This window comes from Mastacembelus armatus, chromosome 24, assembly GCF_900324485.2.
Source record: "Mastacembelus armatus chromosome 24, fMasArm1.2, whole genome shotgun sequence".
NCBI lineage: Eukaryota > Metazoa > Chordata > Actinopteri > Synbranchiformes > Mastacembelidae > Mastacembelus > Mastacembelus armatus.
In genome coordinates, this window is record NC_046656.1 from 14,820,065 (window position 1) to 14,837,318 (window position 17,254).

General features: G+C 38.2%; 1 protein-coding gene across 3 annotated transcripts in view; it reads right to left on the bottom strand.

The window, feature by feature from the left end:
- man1a1 (mannosidase, alpha, class 1A, member 1) overlaps positions 1-17,254 on the bottom strand; it is a 106,113-nt gene that overhangs the window by 37,888 nt on the left and 50,971 nt on the right. For all 3 annotated transcript variants that reach the window (XM_026318270.1, XM_026318269.1, XM_026318271.1), the window contains one exon: positions 14,909-14,989. In XM_026318270.1, the coding sequence (XP_026174055.1) occupies positions 14,909-14,989 (81 nt within the window). The remainder of the gene's footprint in view (positions 1-14,908; positions 14,990-17,254) is intronic.

Below are 17,254 nucleotides of genomic sequence, written 5' to 3' on the forward strand. Positions count from 1 at the left end.
AGACATGATAGAAAGACAGCCTTGCCGTATTAGCCGCTAAAAGCACCAGTCGGAAATCAAAAAGACATCAGAGGGGACTTCAGATGCTGCACATACACAAATGTACAAATATACACACACACACACACACTCGAAAATGGCCTGGAAACAAAGCTTGGGAGAGAGCTGATGTAATTGGACTGTAAGTCCCACAGAGCAGTGAGTTGTCTGGTGAAGAGTCAGGAGGCATGCACGGCGCTGGGCATTAATATTGAACATAGAGCCGCAGGGCATTGCGCTCTTTCACCCACAGAAATTTGCACTCTTTTTGTCTCGCACAGCAGATAAGACAATACGGACACAGCTGGGCTGCAGTGAGAGACGACCTGAAGAAGTCCGCTTTGCTTTTTGGAGCAACAGCTGAGGTCGGAAAGCAACATGAACTGCTGAATGCAGAAGAGAAGATAAGAGAAGAATAGCTATAGTCTGCACTTTTATTGTTAACAAATCATTTGAAAAAAGAAAACAAATCTAACACTAATATGTTAGCCTGTTGCACTTCCCTACCTTTCTTATTTGTTGCATTCAGTATCTAAATCATTAGATCCTACCAAAGAAGAAAATCTTTAAATAACAAATCCATAAATTAAATGACAAAATACATCATTTATCCATGCTCTCTAACATGTTGTACCACAGGCCCAACACATAACCAGTTTGTGGTCTGACAGCTCCTGTTAAAAGAACCATACCACACCTTTAATTCTAGTAAGGTAAATAAAACAAAAAAAAAGCTGTTCTTTGCTTTACTCAAAGATGCAGCCTAATGGGTGAGCCTGCTGCCCTGCAGCCTCACCCAAGTACTCTCTTGGTTTTCTCACACCACTGAACAGAGCAAAGGCTGGCTGCATTCTAATGCCACATTTACTGAACTAATGTTTGAGCTGTAATTAAGAAACACAGTACACTATGTCATGCTGAGATGCTTGGTATTTCACAGTCTGCGCCAAGGCAAAGTAAAACTGTTTGGGTCAATAACTTCTTAATCAGAGCATTTGCTGAAACTGTTTTGAAATTAGTAAAAAGGCTTGAGGCCAGAACTAAACTATTGGGCTGGTGCACTGCCACAGCACGGACCTTCTCTCCAAGTCTGTTAATTACAGTGGTTCCAAATGATCTTGTAGCCGGAGAGAGGTGGCCATTCATCCAGTCACCTTTGCTTCTGCAAACTTTCTGAACTACTATTACATTCTGACGTTTTCCTGTACACCACTGATGCAGTAATAATGAATTCTACAATAAATGCTGTATGTAATGAATTAAACCTCATCATAAACATTACATTATAGGTGGGCTAAACTGAATTGAATTCAATTAAACAAATTAGCAACAAACTTTAAAAAGCTTTTATTTCCATATGTGTTTAACACGTATAAAGGAAAGACAAAAGGAAGCAGAAATGAGACACAAAACAGCATAAAATTAGAAAAAAAAAAACTGGCATGAGAATGATAGACAGGTGAACAAGTTAGAGATTCAAGCAGAGGGAGAATGGTGAACAATAGGCATGTCTGAGTCAACTGCTAATCTGTGATTAGATAGCGCCAAGGTTCGATAATACTCAAATGTGAGAGCAAAGGGAAAGGCTCTTGCTCTGTTTCCTCTGTCACTCAAAGATGCATGTGTGTGTGTGCATGTGTGTGCGTGAGAGTATATTAACAAGGCAAATAGCTTCTTTGCCTTATCTTCCTTATAGGGGGAGAGATAAGGTCCAATGAGAGCAGGTCTCGGAAGCAGCCTGGCTCCCTTCAGGCCAGCTGACAGGAATAAGAAACAAAGCAACACACACGAACTCCAGGGACATTTTGGGGTTTCTAACAATAACCCGCTGTGCATTTGTCAGGTATTAACCCCCTGGGACACATCAGCACTGTTGTTGCCTATAAATTTAAAAATTATAATGCTTACCCTGTGTGTATTTTTAGTATTATTATTATTATGTAGCTGTCTTTCATTAAAAATTAGTCTGATTCAGGCATCATAATCTACATACAATGATTATGATGCACTTTGAGTGATTATATGCTCAGTCCAAAATGTATGTGCGAACATCTTAATGCAAATCTTAACCTAAAATTATTCTAATACATCGATGATGACAGACAATAGATATTATGATAATTGAGAGAATACTGAAATAGTGCAAATACAGTGTAGGTTTTACTTACAGCACTAGTGTATGTTTTAAGAAAAGGGTTTAATCTTCTAAGAAGCTTAGAATGACAATTTTACACGTTCCAATTTTACATTACCACAGATTTTGAATGTAACAGTGAATAAATGAACAATTCTCTCCAATTCCTCAGAGCTCTTATTCAAAGACTGTTTTTTTCCCCCCAGTGATTATTTGTACGTTATTTGTTTAGAAATTACAGAACAGCGTGAGGAAAATTCAGACATTTCCCAACCTGGGTCTAATCCTAATAACTGCAGCCTTCCTGATTTGTAGCTCAATTGAACTTCACTTGACATTGCATCTGAAGGTTTCTCTGGACTGTGGCCAAACAATGTATACCCAGGTAAGTAGTGCAAGTCTGTTAAAGCAAATAAATGATACATAAATTATTCTAAATGCTGGTCTCTGAATCCTAAAGCAAGCACAGACCTTGGCCCTGTATTAAATGGCCATAATAAAAAGACATCCAGACTGGAAAATAGAAGATTTTTCCTATTAACAGTATGCTTAAAGTAAGAGATCATGCCTCTACAGCGGCAGTGTTGCCTTTAACTTACAACCAGACAACAAATAAAGCATTTAGTAAAATCATATAATTATATATTATAAATAAATCATATATTAAAATTCTTACTGTAGTTGTGTTGGATGACCTGATCCTGTGACGTCAATGTAAAACAGTGCTTCTCTATTAAAGAGCCAGCTGATTGGAGTTATTATGCTGAACTGCACATTGGCAGCAGTGTCTCATTTATTGCTGTCTGAATGTCTTAAAATGGATGTGAGGATATTGAAAAGAGAAAAAAAGCTGAAGATGAGAAAAAGATGAATTTACAGATTTATGTCTTAATGTACAAAACAGCAGTATCTCTATGCAGAAAAAAGAAGATTTATGCAAAGTGAGACCACTCTAATGTATTCTTGGCAGGTCATTCTTGTTACTTTATCACTGCTGTAGTTTTTTTTTTTTTTTTTTTTTTTAAAATTCTAACACTATGATTTTCAAATAAGTGACAATTTTCAGATCATGAAACTGACCAGTTGAGGGCAAGCAGTGAGAGACTCACATTACCCATTCAGACTCTTGGAGAACATGACATTGTTGCTACTGGTATGCATGGTGTGCATATTTCCAATCCAAATCTCTTTACACACCCTATTAGCTCCGGTTTTGTTCCTGCTAGAGATGGCTCGCCTGTCAAAATACCTGCTAATTTTTTAATAAACTTGTCTTTGTGATGGGAGTCATGGCCACGCAGCTGCTCTTTTCTGTATTTCTGGCTGCAATCCAATAGCAAGTTTCCATCATCCCTGTAATAAATATTGAGTTTTATGTTTTTTCATCCTCTCCAAGAAAGATGCTCAGATTCAGATGGTGTTATTATCTGTTTGTCTACCCCCACCCAAGAGCAGAAGGTTGTAGGGGATTTCTGTGCTGGACTTGTAAGCAAATGTTCTCATTTGGCTGCACTAAACACAGCACAGCTTTTCCTTTTTGTTGTTTTTTATGGCAGAAGTTCAAATGTTACTCAGCGTGAATGACTTACAGAGAGCAATTTGACCTGTGTGTATATGTTGACAGAACAAAAGGAGTGAGGAGAAAATAAAGCAACGTGTGCTGTAACAATTACACAGTTTCTAAAAGCACGGAAGGAAGAAAGGCTTGAGACCTCTTTTGACCAAATGTTTGCATGTACACACATACACACTCACTCGCGCACACACTGACACACACACACAGTGCAGATAAAGGCTTTGGTAAGTCAGAGGAAAGAAGGAGGACTCTGCCCATGTGTGACCCACTTGACCAAACCAATTTTCCCCTTGTCAAGCAGTCTACTGTTGTGAGTGGTTGTGTGGCTCTAATTGTGTGTGTGTGTTTTTTGAGTCAGACAGGAGTTAGAGTATGTGTGTGTACTAATAATGGACTGAAGGAACAATGCTACAGACTGGTCCAAAGGGAATATAATACAGGGCCCTAGACACACACAGTTAACCCAGAATAAAAGGTGTGTGTGTGTGTTTTTGCATCTAGAACACAACATGGATTGTTACAGCCCCAGTGCGCTGTCAGTTCAGTAGCCTAATCCCATTACCTCTGACTGTTAGAATGAACTGCAGCTGTAGTCTATGGACACTGACATGGACAATGAGATTAGGGGCAATTTGAGGTTCAGCTCTAAAACATAATTTTATTACTGCATACCCTATTACAGATATAGAAGTTGATATATCTGATGTTGTATGTGAGGAGAAAAGTCCTGTAACTGTCACTATCTGGCAAAAAAAGATTAGAATCCAGTTTATCTACAGCACAATTGTTCTGGAAAATAAAAGAGGGCCAGATTAATAGACTTTATTTCATCTGTTATAGAAGCCTAAGTCCTAGGTCAAGGGAAAAAAAACAAAAACAGCAGACCAAGCTTTGACTCAGTGTCCCCTGACTCTGGAACAACCCGCCAGAGGAGATCATGCATGTTAGCTCTGTTTCCTCTTTGAAATTTGTCCTATAGTAAGATTTAAAAAGTGATAGGTATGAAAATGACATACTTAAACAGAATAAATGGCCCTCGCTCCATTTAACTGCTGATCCTTCTTACAGCTTTGTGTGATCAGTGATCCAGTCAATTGTTTTATCTCCACATGACCTTTACAATATCAAATACAAGTACTGTACATGTGTGTTTGTGTGCATGTGCTTTCCCTCTCCATGTAACGATTCAGTGAACTGAGTTTCTTATCTAAAGTGGTTTAGGTCAGTCAGCCTGGAAAAGAAATACAATCTTGTGGCAGTCTTACAAGTGCACTCCTGCATGTTTTATCTTTAATGTATGTCTGTGTCTGAGTTGTGTAGGTGTGTTCACAAACATCTCCTAAGCTCTAATTATAAGGTTTAAATCAACCATTCTTTAATTGTTCTGGCAAAAAAAAGGGATGATTAATGTGCATTGTAAATTAACTATACACTGCTTTATTTATTTTTTATTAGATTTAGATCTCAGCTGCATTAACATGAATGATTGTATCAAATTGATACTGAAATTCCCTCTTTTCAGAATATCAATATTACAAATGATGCTCTACCCTAAAACCCCAACTGTCTCCACTTCAGGCAGTGACTTTTTTTTATCACTCATATATTATTGAACTTTAGTTGTGTTATAGAAGCAACACACAATAAACCCTGACTTGTTCATTTTGGCCTCTAAAGACTGACTTCTCCCTGTCTCTAGGAATAACTTAAGAGGTCTATTTTAGACTGGATCCTCCCTTTATTGTGATAGGAAGGTTTTACTGTTGGATACACCTGTCTTTGTTTATAGACACTGCAAATAGAAACGCAGGCTACTTTTCACTCTGATGAATCTGATGAATGTTTCTGATACGCATTACTTCGTTTTTAGAACGTACAAATTCATGGCATGGACATTTTGATGTTAACCTATGTTAAACTGCCTTTTTGACTTTCTAAATTGAGGTAAAAATAAAAAGGTCAATTAGACTTAAAGAAATGAATAGGTAGACTTCTAGTGACATAAGAATTGAAATGTAGAGTCAGAGTGTGCATCATAATAGGCAGACCGTACTCTTTCCTCCTTTCTGTCGTTAATGTTACGCCTTCTATCTGTAGTTTTTCTCACTCCTCAGAACAGATTAGATCAGCCTAAGAAGAGATTAAGATAGATATCCAGAAAATTCATTCTCTACGTTTGGCAAATAACCTTTACTTGGCTGCGTGTGTGTAAATGTGTGTGGATATGTAAGGCGCTCGAGCACAGCAGGAGGATAACAGAGATGACCAAAAGGGGAATGGGGATGGGGGCAGTTGTTTTTCTCTTTCTGTCCCTCCAGGAAAGCCAATTTTCTCACTGAGTGAATGGGATTTCCTGAGGAAAGAAGATAGAAGTTGTCTGTCGTCTCCGCCCAACACACTGCATTACCCTGCGGGTATGAGTGTGCATCTGTGTGTAGCTCAGCTGTCAATGGTCAGCAGTGTAGGTTGTTGTGCTGAATTGTGCAGTGAGAGGCCAATGATGGGAAACTTTTGGGTCAATGAGCTTGTCTCGGCATGTGAGTGTGTCTACATCAGAGCCAGGTATTGATGGAAAATCTAAAGCTTAAACAATTCAATGTGACTGGGCAGACATTCATCAGAATTGTCAAATCATACAGGGACCTTTTAGTTCTAATAGTGGTTTGGACAATGTGTTCTCTGACGACAGAGATATATTTAAATATGGAGATCAAAGCACATTTTTGTAATCTGCTATACAACCGAAGATGCTAAAAAAGGTTGAAATTCCATTTTAACAAGCTAAATCGCTAAATCAAATGTTCAGTGTGAATGAACCTTGTGTGAGCTTTTCCGTGAGAACACAGACAGGAACATATAGTGGATAAATAAGCTTTTTGTTTGGTTGTGAGGATGCATTTACCTAAAGTCCTGCAATTACATAAGACGTTCCCATTATGTGGATGATTTTTAGCCTAAATAACCTATTATGCCATGCCTGCATTTGTTTTTAGCACGACAGGTCCCAGTGGAAATCAAACCCTAACCCTGACTCTAACTGACTTGCTCTATCCATTGAAATACACAACAAAAATGAAACCCTAAAGAATGAATGAAACCAGCAGGAAAATGTCAAGATAACAATCCAGCTCTCCATCATTCACTTCCTTCTATCCAGTGGCTGCACAAGATGGAATAAATAGAGAGCTGTGGGCGTTTATGTGTATCACTCTTGATGGGTGCCTGATTAGACGTCACTGTCTTAGGATGTGGTCTGTCAATGTGGGCTGTCTCTTTGTTCATGCATTTATGTGTTTGTGTCATTCAGTATGTGTGATTGTGTGAGCCTACCTATAGGTATCCACTCACCTTTAGATTAAGAGGTGTCTGTTGCCCCAGTACTTGTGTTCAATCATAGCATTTAGGTGTTTTTCATGCCTGAATCCTACCATAGTCCGTCTGTGTGCATCCATCACAGAGAATATTTATGTACATTAAAACACGGAAAACCAGCCGGCCTGAGCTACTCAGTCCGTATTTCACAAATCCTTTCCACTCCTCATGGTAGAACTGTTTTGTCATGGCCACCTGTCATACACTGCACTTTTCTTTGTCTCTTATCCAGCTGTATTTCCTATTATTTGAGCAAGCCACGTTACTCTTTCTTTCTGCCTCTGTCTACCTCCACACATGGTTTGTCTGGAGTGATCTTCACTGTTTTTTTTTTTTTGTTTGTTTTGTTTTTGTTTTTTTTTTTGGGGGGGGGGTAACTTGTTTCAGTTTGCGTGGACGATAAACATTTAATTGCTTTGGTTCAGTCATTGATTCACTCTAGTGATTGGAACCTTGTGGTTTTGAGGTTAACTCTGCCCCCAGAGAGAGATTAAATAGGCCTTGTGGGGGCTGTAAGTTAAAAGCTAACAAGGGTCTTAGCCCTTGAAATGTCTTTTTATGTCTACACTGCATTAACTTCATTTGTCAATTTCATGCTAGAAATCAAAAAGATTAAGAATCACTAGATGCTTGTTATTGTCTCCTCGTCTGGAAGCCTGTCGGTCATGTGTGTCTGTGTTTACCTGTCTTGATCTTAGTTTGTCTCTTGTTATGGTTAATGATGCATTTATGCTATATCAAAGTGACTATGAATGCAAGTCTAATGAATAGAGAAAAATACTGTAAACGTCTTACTGACAATTACAAGGACATATCTGTTTCACTTGTGTTCTGCAGAAATATCCAAACAGGCATAAAATTGGAAGAAGACTTTTGTCTGTGAAGCTATTTCACAGAACAAAATAGTGTTTGTTGTAAATAAATACCTTAGTGTAACAGAGAAACATGGGAAACTGAAAAGAGAAATTGTGGCAAAATAATATACCTAAAGACCCAGATAGCAAATAAATACTGATGCTGGCATGTAAGATGCCTTGTTGGCAACTAAGAAATTGAGGTGGGAAATGGCTTAAGAAATCCCTATATATTTAGTGAAAATATCCAGGAAATTGTTGTTTTTGAACAACAATGTCAGAAGCCTACAGATGATGAGCCAATTTTCTGGTGTGCTCTAATCACATAGGTCTAGATTACACAGCACTCGTATCCTTTAATGATCCTGAAATCCTGGGTGAGACTGAATCTAAATGAGTTTTGAAAGGTTCAAGGACCTCTACTGTCAGGACCTCTATTTGAAACAATGTCAATAATCAGTAATCAGAAGGCTGACTGTGAAGGAAAAAGATGAATGCTTGCCTGATTGCAGATCAGAGAATTGCTGAGATTCGTGAAACAACTTTAATGAAGACCAATCAATTTGTACATGCAACTGGAAAAGGTGTGCTTTGCAAGTCTGAGCCAGGCTGCACAGCTTCCTGTGCCATCTGATCAATCTCTGGCAATAGAACGTTTCAGGAAATGAATCATGGTTTGGCTGCAGGAAGCCTAAATTTCAGCTAATTTCTGTTGTTCAAGCCACAGAAATCTGTGGAACAACCAAACTGTGCCAAATCAAATCAGTCAAATAGATCTGTGCTGTGGTGCTGTAGAGAGCTGGCACTGACTGCAAAGTGCAAAGAATGCAGCACTGAGTAGTATTGTTAACATGGCCATCCATATATTCTGAGGTTGAAGGCTGTCTTGAGTATGTGTTTTGTAGGGCCAAGATGAAATGATACATAGTTTATGTGTTTTCTTACATGTAGTATGTCATTTGCAAAGCAAGAGTTTACCAAATGAAGGTGATATCTTTGTCCTGCCGGTATTTTCCTAAGACAAAGCCAGTCTATTTTCTCTAAGTCACTCAAAAATCAAAACATTAAACCTCCATACAACCACCAGGACCTATCAATCCACAATCATTCAGCAGTTGCTCAGGAAGGGGTTTTCAAAAATTACAAACACTATTATTTTGAAAATAAAAAAGGTTTTCTGTAATAGCTACAGGTTCGAAAACAACAATATTATGATTATTAAACTGATTATTAAACTACAGCAACAAATCCTCAGCTTTTAAAAGACCATCAAACACTGCTTCCAGTGACGAATTTCAGATCATTCATTATTTCCACAGCTTATGCTCCTAAATGTACTGTGTACATTTTGTTTCTAAACTGTATTCCTCACTTAGCTCACTGTTGCGACACTCTAAGAATCCAAACAAGGTCCATAAGACACCTGCTTGGGTTTGCCAGTGACAGGATTTTCACTTTAATCTGAATTGTTCTAAGGGATGAGAGAGGCAGCTGGGACACTTATCCCTGCCATCATCAGATTACTGTGCCAGACACAGCTAAAGGAGGTTGGAATTAGTTTTCATCACTATCAAGCATCATCATTGTTGTTCATTATAATCATTCTCGAATAAGGGTTTGGAGATTATGAAAACCTCTTCTTATAATGAATGAGGGCACATTTATATTTATAAAACCCACAGCTAGGATTGGTTGATTCTGGCATATTTGTAATTAGATTTTTACACACTACAATCACTTAATCAAGAAATTACTTATGGTTTTCTGTTACGTTTGAGGGATTATACGTGCAGTACGTGAGTGCTGAAACTGCTGAATACTCATGATACTAACACCACTTCATCAGTCTCTTTTAATGATTCTCTACTTTTAATTAACAATCTTCCTAAAAGCAAAAACAGTTATCTTTCCCAGTTCTCCATGCATTTTGAATTCCTCTATCCCACCACTTCCTTCTTCTATTAATCCCTTTATAGGATTATAAGATTTTTACCGTCATCATACTTTTGATAATGCCATCATTCCTTCAGTCACAGATCTTTCTTTTCCTGTTTCTTACAGCTTACTGACTTTTCTTTCCCATCCATTTACTTATTCCATCCTTACTAATTTTGCCTTTCATTCCTCCACCTTTAGTTCCATGTCTTCCATTTCTGTCTAAAGCCCTGTGTCTAAACTTGTAATTAATTATCCATCAGTACTAGTTTTTGCACTATTTCCTGTTACTGTAAGAGTAACAATTAAGTATGGTGACAGCAAAAACAGTATATTATTAAAAAAAATAGAATCCTACCATGCACTACACAACTAGGGCTGTACTGTAGAACTGCATTTGGACTTTTAAATTTCTTTCCTCACTTTTTTCAGTTTCTTTACTTCATCAATCATCACCTTCTTCTCCTTCTCTCCTCCTATCTTTCTCAAGCTTACTTTCTTCAATACTGCTGCTGTTGCTGCTGCTGTCTGTCATTTCTGTCCTTCCCTCCTTTAAGCACTTAGCTTTGATTAGCATAGTGACTGGAAGTCTCTTATTTTGTTTATTTTTCCATACATGGTTTACTCCCTTTCTACCATCCATCCGTTCTTGCCCTTCTTCAGCAGATTAGGTTACATGCTGTGATCTGTATGCAGGCAGGAACGTTAAAAGCCTGCCAGTAGGGTGCATGCAGCTTGTACCAGCTGTACTTTTACTGATCAAAATTTCATCAAAGGCTCAGGTCTCTCTGAGACAGAGCCAGACTAGGACCAGCAGGGGGAGAGACGGAGTGTAACTCCACTCCTCTACCAGCTCCTTCTGTCTAACACTTCAAGTCAAGCCGTCAATCTCTGCCATCATATGCATCATCATCTTTCACCCAAAAGAAATCTCCTTCCTTCCAAAATTCTGCCTGTATATACAACTACAAAAGACATTTTAGCTCAGATCTCTGCCAGCATGTGTGATTAAGGATGGACTGACCTCAACATGAGAGCTTACGAACAAACTGACATTTCAGCTGCCTATGGGACATAAATGTGAAGGTATTTCAAACCCTTTCCCATATTTTACATTAAACTGACACTCTGTCTGCTTTACTGGTATGGGCAGACTTTCTAATGCAGTCCAAGACTGAAATCAGTTCTCAGGTTTTCATTATGGAGTATTTTGAGTCGTGTGGGAAATGTCTCCTATCTCTAATCAATACATTTTCAATTCAGACTGCAACACTACAGAAAAGAGGCGGAAATACTTTCCAAAGCTGCAGTCTAATTGTCCTGTGTTACTCTCTCTGTCTGCTCTGTGGTCTCTTTGTGTGTGAGGGTTGAACATGTTCTCGGGAGGTTGAATATAGTCTTATCTAATAGGTACTCCAATGGGCAGTTACATAATGGCTGACCGGTGTTCAATTAGTCCGTTTTACTACAAAAAAATCAGCCCAGCAAAAATGTACCTGTTGTAGTGCTCCACTTCATCTGAGAGAGCTTTTATCAGGAGTGTGTTGACTAGTTTAATGGTAGAAGTAAGAATGTAAAAAGGGAAAACTGAAGTGGTCACCTAAAAAACAACATATTTGATGTAACAACTCAGAATACACAAAACACTAGTAAAAAGTCTGAAATCTTATCATATAGATTCTCAAAATCTTTGTAATTTGTGCAGCAGTCATGAAAACTATCCATCATCTACTCCCACTTATTCCTATTTAGCGTCACAGGGATCTGCTGGAGCCTATCCCAGCTCTCTTTGGGTGAAAGACAGGGGTACACCCTGGACAGGTCACCAGTCCATCACAGGGCCACATAGAGACAAACAACCTCACACACTCACACTCACTCCTATGGGCAATTTAGAGTCACCAATCAACCTGACATACATGTTGTTGGACCGTGAGAGGAAACTGGAGTATCCAGAGAAAGCACTGGGAGAACATGCAAACTCCACACATAAAGGTCCCTGCTGGGATTCAAACCTGGAACCTTCTTGCTGTAAGGCAACAGTGCTAACCACCAAGTTACTGTGCTGTATCATGAAAACTAGAATCACAATTTCACTGCTGTACCAGTTGGCAAATTAAAATTTTTGTCTACCTGCCAAGGTAGACAACAAACCAATAAATAATGCTAACGTGGACACTGACCATACTGCAGCAATGTGCTGAACCACTTACATAATGGCCCTTTGCTATTTATGTCAGGCTTTATTTACCCTCTGGCCTTAATGAGACAGACTTAACTTTTAATTTGGACCACAGATCTAAACATTGGCTGGATGTTCCACTCTGTGTTAGAGCTAAAACAACAAGTGCATTAATCAGTCACACCCACAAAAAAACTAATTGGCAGCTACTTTAATAACAGATTAATTGATTAAACTGGACGGACGAAACAAGCAACATGAAGATATTGTGTTGGGCTTCGGGTAATTCTGATGTATTCTCTGACATTTCATAAATGCAGTGTTAAATTAATTGATTGAGAAAATATTCAAATTGATATTAAATTAAATCATTAGATTCAGCTGATTTCTCTCTATTATTTTATGGAATTTCATTAGAAGTTATAATATAATTTTAAAAAGTTCACACTACATAATTTTGTCTGTGTTTTCTTTTTTTATTCTAGTACTGTAAGCTCCATTCATTCCGTGCATCTCTTATTTAACTTTGACTGGACCCAGGGAGTACTGATGGTGTTCCCCAGCACCCATTTAGTTCCAGTCAGCAGTCTTTCAGTCCTAAGTCATACATACATAAGCCCCTTAGTGCCAAAACACCAGCAACATTCGGTCATTCTGTCCATCAGCAGCCTTCATTCCTTCAAGGCCACCCATCAACCATCTATCCATCTCCTCTATGCTTCAAGGGACCCTGACCTGGAGCTAGAGCAGAAGGACCTCTCAAGGTGAGATACAGGAAGGTGCTGAACTTATAGGCCCTCATACAAAAAAAAAGAAAAAAGAAAATGGAGAGTCACATTTGACCTCCACTATTTCCCAGTGGTGAAGGGGATTTTCAGTTCAGACATTCTGCAAGTTGCTGTTTCCCATTTAACAGCTTTTGTTGTACGTCAATAAAATTCAATGCAGGAAGCTCAGTGTCATTGTCATATTGGCAAACTAAAGATATTTTACTAAGAGCACTTTTCCATTTTTAATATTTGTTCATCATTTACTATTAAATGCCACTGCATTTTTTAGGTATCGTACATAAATGCATATCAATGGCTTCTGCTCTAGCTTCAGGTCAGGGTCCCTCACTAACGATAATTACTTGAAACTTTCAATTTCTTTTTGGATTAGAAGAACTAATGAAAACACTCCAAAGATGAGATATTTGGTTAAGTATTTCACACTTTCTACTTCTCATCTTACACTGTTGTTTTAGGAAGTGTTTGCTCTGTAAGTTTTTATTGCTGTTATGACACCTAGCACTTGACAAATAGGAAATAATGTTTCTCTGAATTTTCTGTGTGCTTACTGTAAGCACCGAAGTCATTGAGTTTGGAAACGGGCTTTGCATACCTGCATATGTATTAAAGAACAGACTACAGCAGATGTAACAACAGTAGTCAAGATCAAAGTCACTCAGAGTGAAATCCCAAAGGGTAATTGGAGTCTAAAAATCGAAATTAACTATAAAGATCGTCCAGTTTTTGAAAAAACAAAAAAAAAAATTTTTGCAGGTCTTAGGATTTTTAGGCTTTTCTGCAGGTGATGTGCAGGTGAGTTAGCCATTCTTTGGTGAGGCCTTATTTGTTAAGAGACTGATGCGTATAATTAAAAAAGAGAAAGAAAGGTAGGTATTGAGGAAACATGAGTTTAACACAAAACCACTGCATTCACAAAGCAGAACAAAATCTCAGCATAATGCCCTGCTGATGTCATTTTCACAGCCTCTTGTCACTAAAGAGATTCTCTCACACACACACACACACACACACACACACACACACACACACACACACCCTCACACACGCACACACACGCACACACACGCACACACACCCTCACACACCCTCACACACCCTCACACACCCTCACACACACACACACACACACACAAGACCAGCACAATGAGTAAAGCGAGAAGCCCTGCGGAATGTCTCTATGCTCATTTTTCTGAATAAAGGTAGTCCAGAGCAATAATTTCTCAGCAGTAAAACATATTATGCCTCCTACAGTCGTTGGAATTCCACTTTTCCTTTTGCCACAAAAATCTTACTCTTTGAATAGTACGACAGTAAAACCATGGCTCTTATTACTTATTGAATAACCCCAGATTTACTAATGTTTTTGGTAAATTTAAAACAGTGCTGGAAGAGAAGGAACAGACGATCATATAAGGATGAGTTCCGATAGCTAGTCATATTTCAGATCTGATGCTATATTGGTGAAATACCCAGCTTCGTGTGAAACATGAGTCAGGACAATGTTAATGAACGCTAGAGACGAGAAATAAAAGATGAGCTGAAAGTCCAAGACCATTTCAGAAGAGCAGAATGTCAGTGACTTAGGTTTGGTAGTTTGTCACTCCAGTATGTAGTATGTGTCAGTGTCACACTTGTCTGGTAGAGTCTATAAATCATAAGTAAAATACAAATTGTGTCATAAAAGCTCAAATCTAGAATATTTGGTTATGTTTTTGTCACATAAAAAGCTGAAATGTGTTACTGTGCTGATTTAAATTAAAAAAAAAGAAATAAAACTACTTCTGCCACCAGTAGGCTCCCATGAGTCATATCAAAGTGCAGGGAAAAACAATCTATATTGCTGTGTAAATTAGAAGACTTAAAGGGGATATTACTAATGATTCTGAGTGTATAAAGTCATCCATTCAGTCACTAAATCTCCACTGTCAAACATCTGCTCCGTACCAACTATTTCATCAATCAGCCAACAGGCAGCAAAGTGGTGTTATGAGAAAACAGCACAGGAAGCTTCAGTATGTTCCTTACCTCTTTCCCAGACAGGTAGTAGGCAGACAACAGCCCTCCAACAAACCGGATGTTCACCTCGAACACAGACACTTCTGCATTCTGCAACAAAGACAAAACCAAAGAAATATGAGATGACTGACACCTAAAACAATCTACAGCATATTTCTCATCTTAGAGAGAGTAACGCTCATCAGTAGAATGTGCCTGGCCTCGAGGAGGAGGATGAGGAGGGCTTTTCACAGTCCAGATGGATATTTTTGGATTGATGCAGCCAACACTTGATAATGAATAAAATTAAATATGGCCTTGTTGAGTCCTCTTGTGAATTAGTTAGTGGCAACATAAGTGTTTTACGAATAGGGAAAAAAAACTGTAGCAACATTTTCACAAAATGTGAAATTAATGACAGAATACCTGCAGCTGCATGAGCTCCACCTGTTCTTACCCTGAACTGTGGGTGCTTGGTAATTATCACAAGACAAAACTTTTAACTCATGCTAACAGAGCAGCTGTAGGGATGGCAATGATGGATGATCAGGCTACCATTTTGGTCCGGAGTGTAAATTAGAAAAGAGCGACAGTGAAGAAAGTACCCGCACTGCCATGCTTGTAGTTTTTTTTAATGTGAGGCAGTACTTTTTTGTGTGCTCATAAAGTAAGAGTTGTTCAACTTGACATGACCTCATTAACTCTAAATATTAGCATGTAAGCACTGTCACTGTGTATCTCAGCATGCCCAAAGCACCAGGGCACAGCCTCACAGAGCCATGGCTGTAGATTTCTGTTGGATCTAAACTTCAACAATCTAATCCAAAGGTACAGTAACAATAAAGTGTTTGACCAACCTGTAAAATTTTAAGTGGATTGATTATTTTGTCATTATTCCAATGTCTGTTATAGGTTATTTGGTTATATACTTTTAACTTCCAGGTTAATATCATGGTAGCGTTTAGACACCAATCAATGTATTTGCCACACTTCAAGTCATTCTGACATTTGTTTCATCAGTAACTTTTTTTGTTCAGTTTTTCAGAAAAAAATAAATAAAATAAAATCTGGTGTCCCTTTTAGAGCACACTCATTCCAATTTATCATAAGGCAGTGACATCCCCTCCAAAAAAAAAAAAAAAAAAATCTTTAGCAAATGTTGCATTAGCTGACAGTGATAAAAAATTGTGCTGCATCTAAAAATACAATGTCTCTATTTCTAGACAGCTTTTGGCAGAGAGAATGGGACAAATAATAACAAAAACTCTACGTTTGTAAAGCCATTTGTCTCTACGGCTGAACAGTGAAGCTCCATCTCTTTCCCTCTCTCCCTGCATGTCTTTATAAACAGATTCCTAAATCAGATGAAGTTTTTGTTTTTGCTTAGCTCTCATAAGTCCTTACTGTCGACGAGAGATAGGACAACAGACAGTCCTGTGGGAAAAACAAATTATGTGCCAGACAAAATGTGTCCTGTCATTTTTCCCTAACTCTGGGTGACTGATTGAGTAGTTAGATTGTGTAGCTAATTTGTTCTCATTAAAACTGGATAATTACCTCTACAACACACATGCCGCTCTGAAGAAAAAGAACAATATTATTTCTTCCTACTGCCTACTGTCTTTCAGCAACACCATTTTAATAAGCTGAGTAGGTGAAAGTTTAACCAGTATTAATTGGAACGCAGAATTATTTTTATCGACTTAAGATCATTTTCATTTTTATTTATTCCCCCTGAACAATTATCAAAGAAAATATTCTTAGTAAACACTGTAGTGATGAGATCATAACCAACTGTTCCTTTTTACTTATTTGTTCTTTGAAACTTGCTGTTTTTTTTTAGTGATGTGCTGCTTTTAGTTGGGGTCTGAACTCAGACATTTGGGGTAAGACTTTACTTAATCGGAAGATTTCCATTTCCCAACATTTACAGTTGTCCTGATATAGCATTTTACGTGACTGCATTTAGCACCCATCACTGCTTGAACTGTTGGACAATGACCCACCAAGTCAGCAGTTGTGTGATATTATCTCATTCCTGAGGGCTTGACAAAGATGACATGTAAGGAGTCAAGTCTCCTGATGTTGCAACATTTAAGCCATTAAGCACACAGAAAACTGACTAAGCATTGCATTTCCCTAGCTAATTCCCTAACTAATTAAGGGTTGTAGCAATATGAGGAGATGAGATTATTTTCCAACTGGAACTCTTTAGATGAAAGTGAATCTTATGATCTTTTTTGCAGCTGGATGGTTGTGTCAATGGGAAAGCTGTATAGTCATAGAGCTTACAGTGACACTTGGGAAAAAAGTCCTGCATTTTTTAATTATTTTTTTTCCATTACAGGAAATGTTGCCTTTCTGTTTTACTCATCA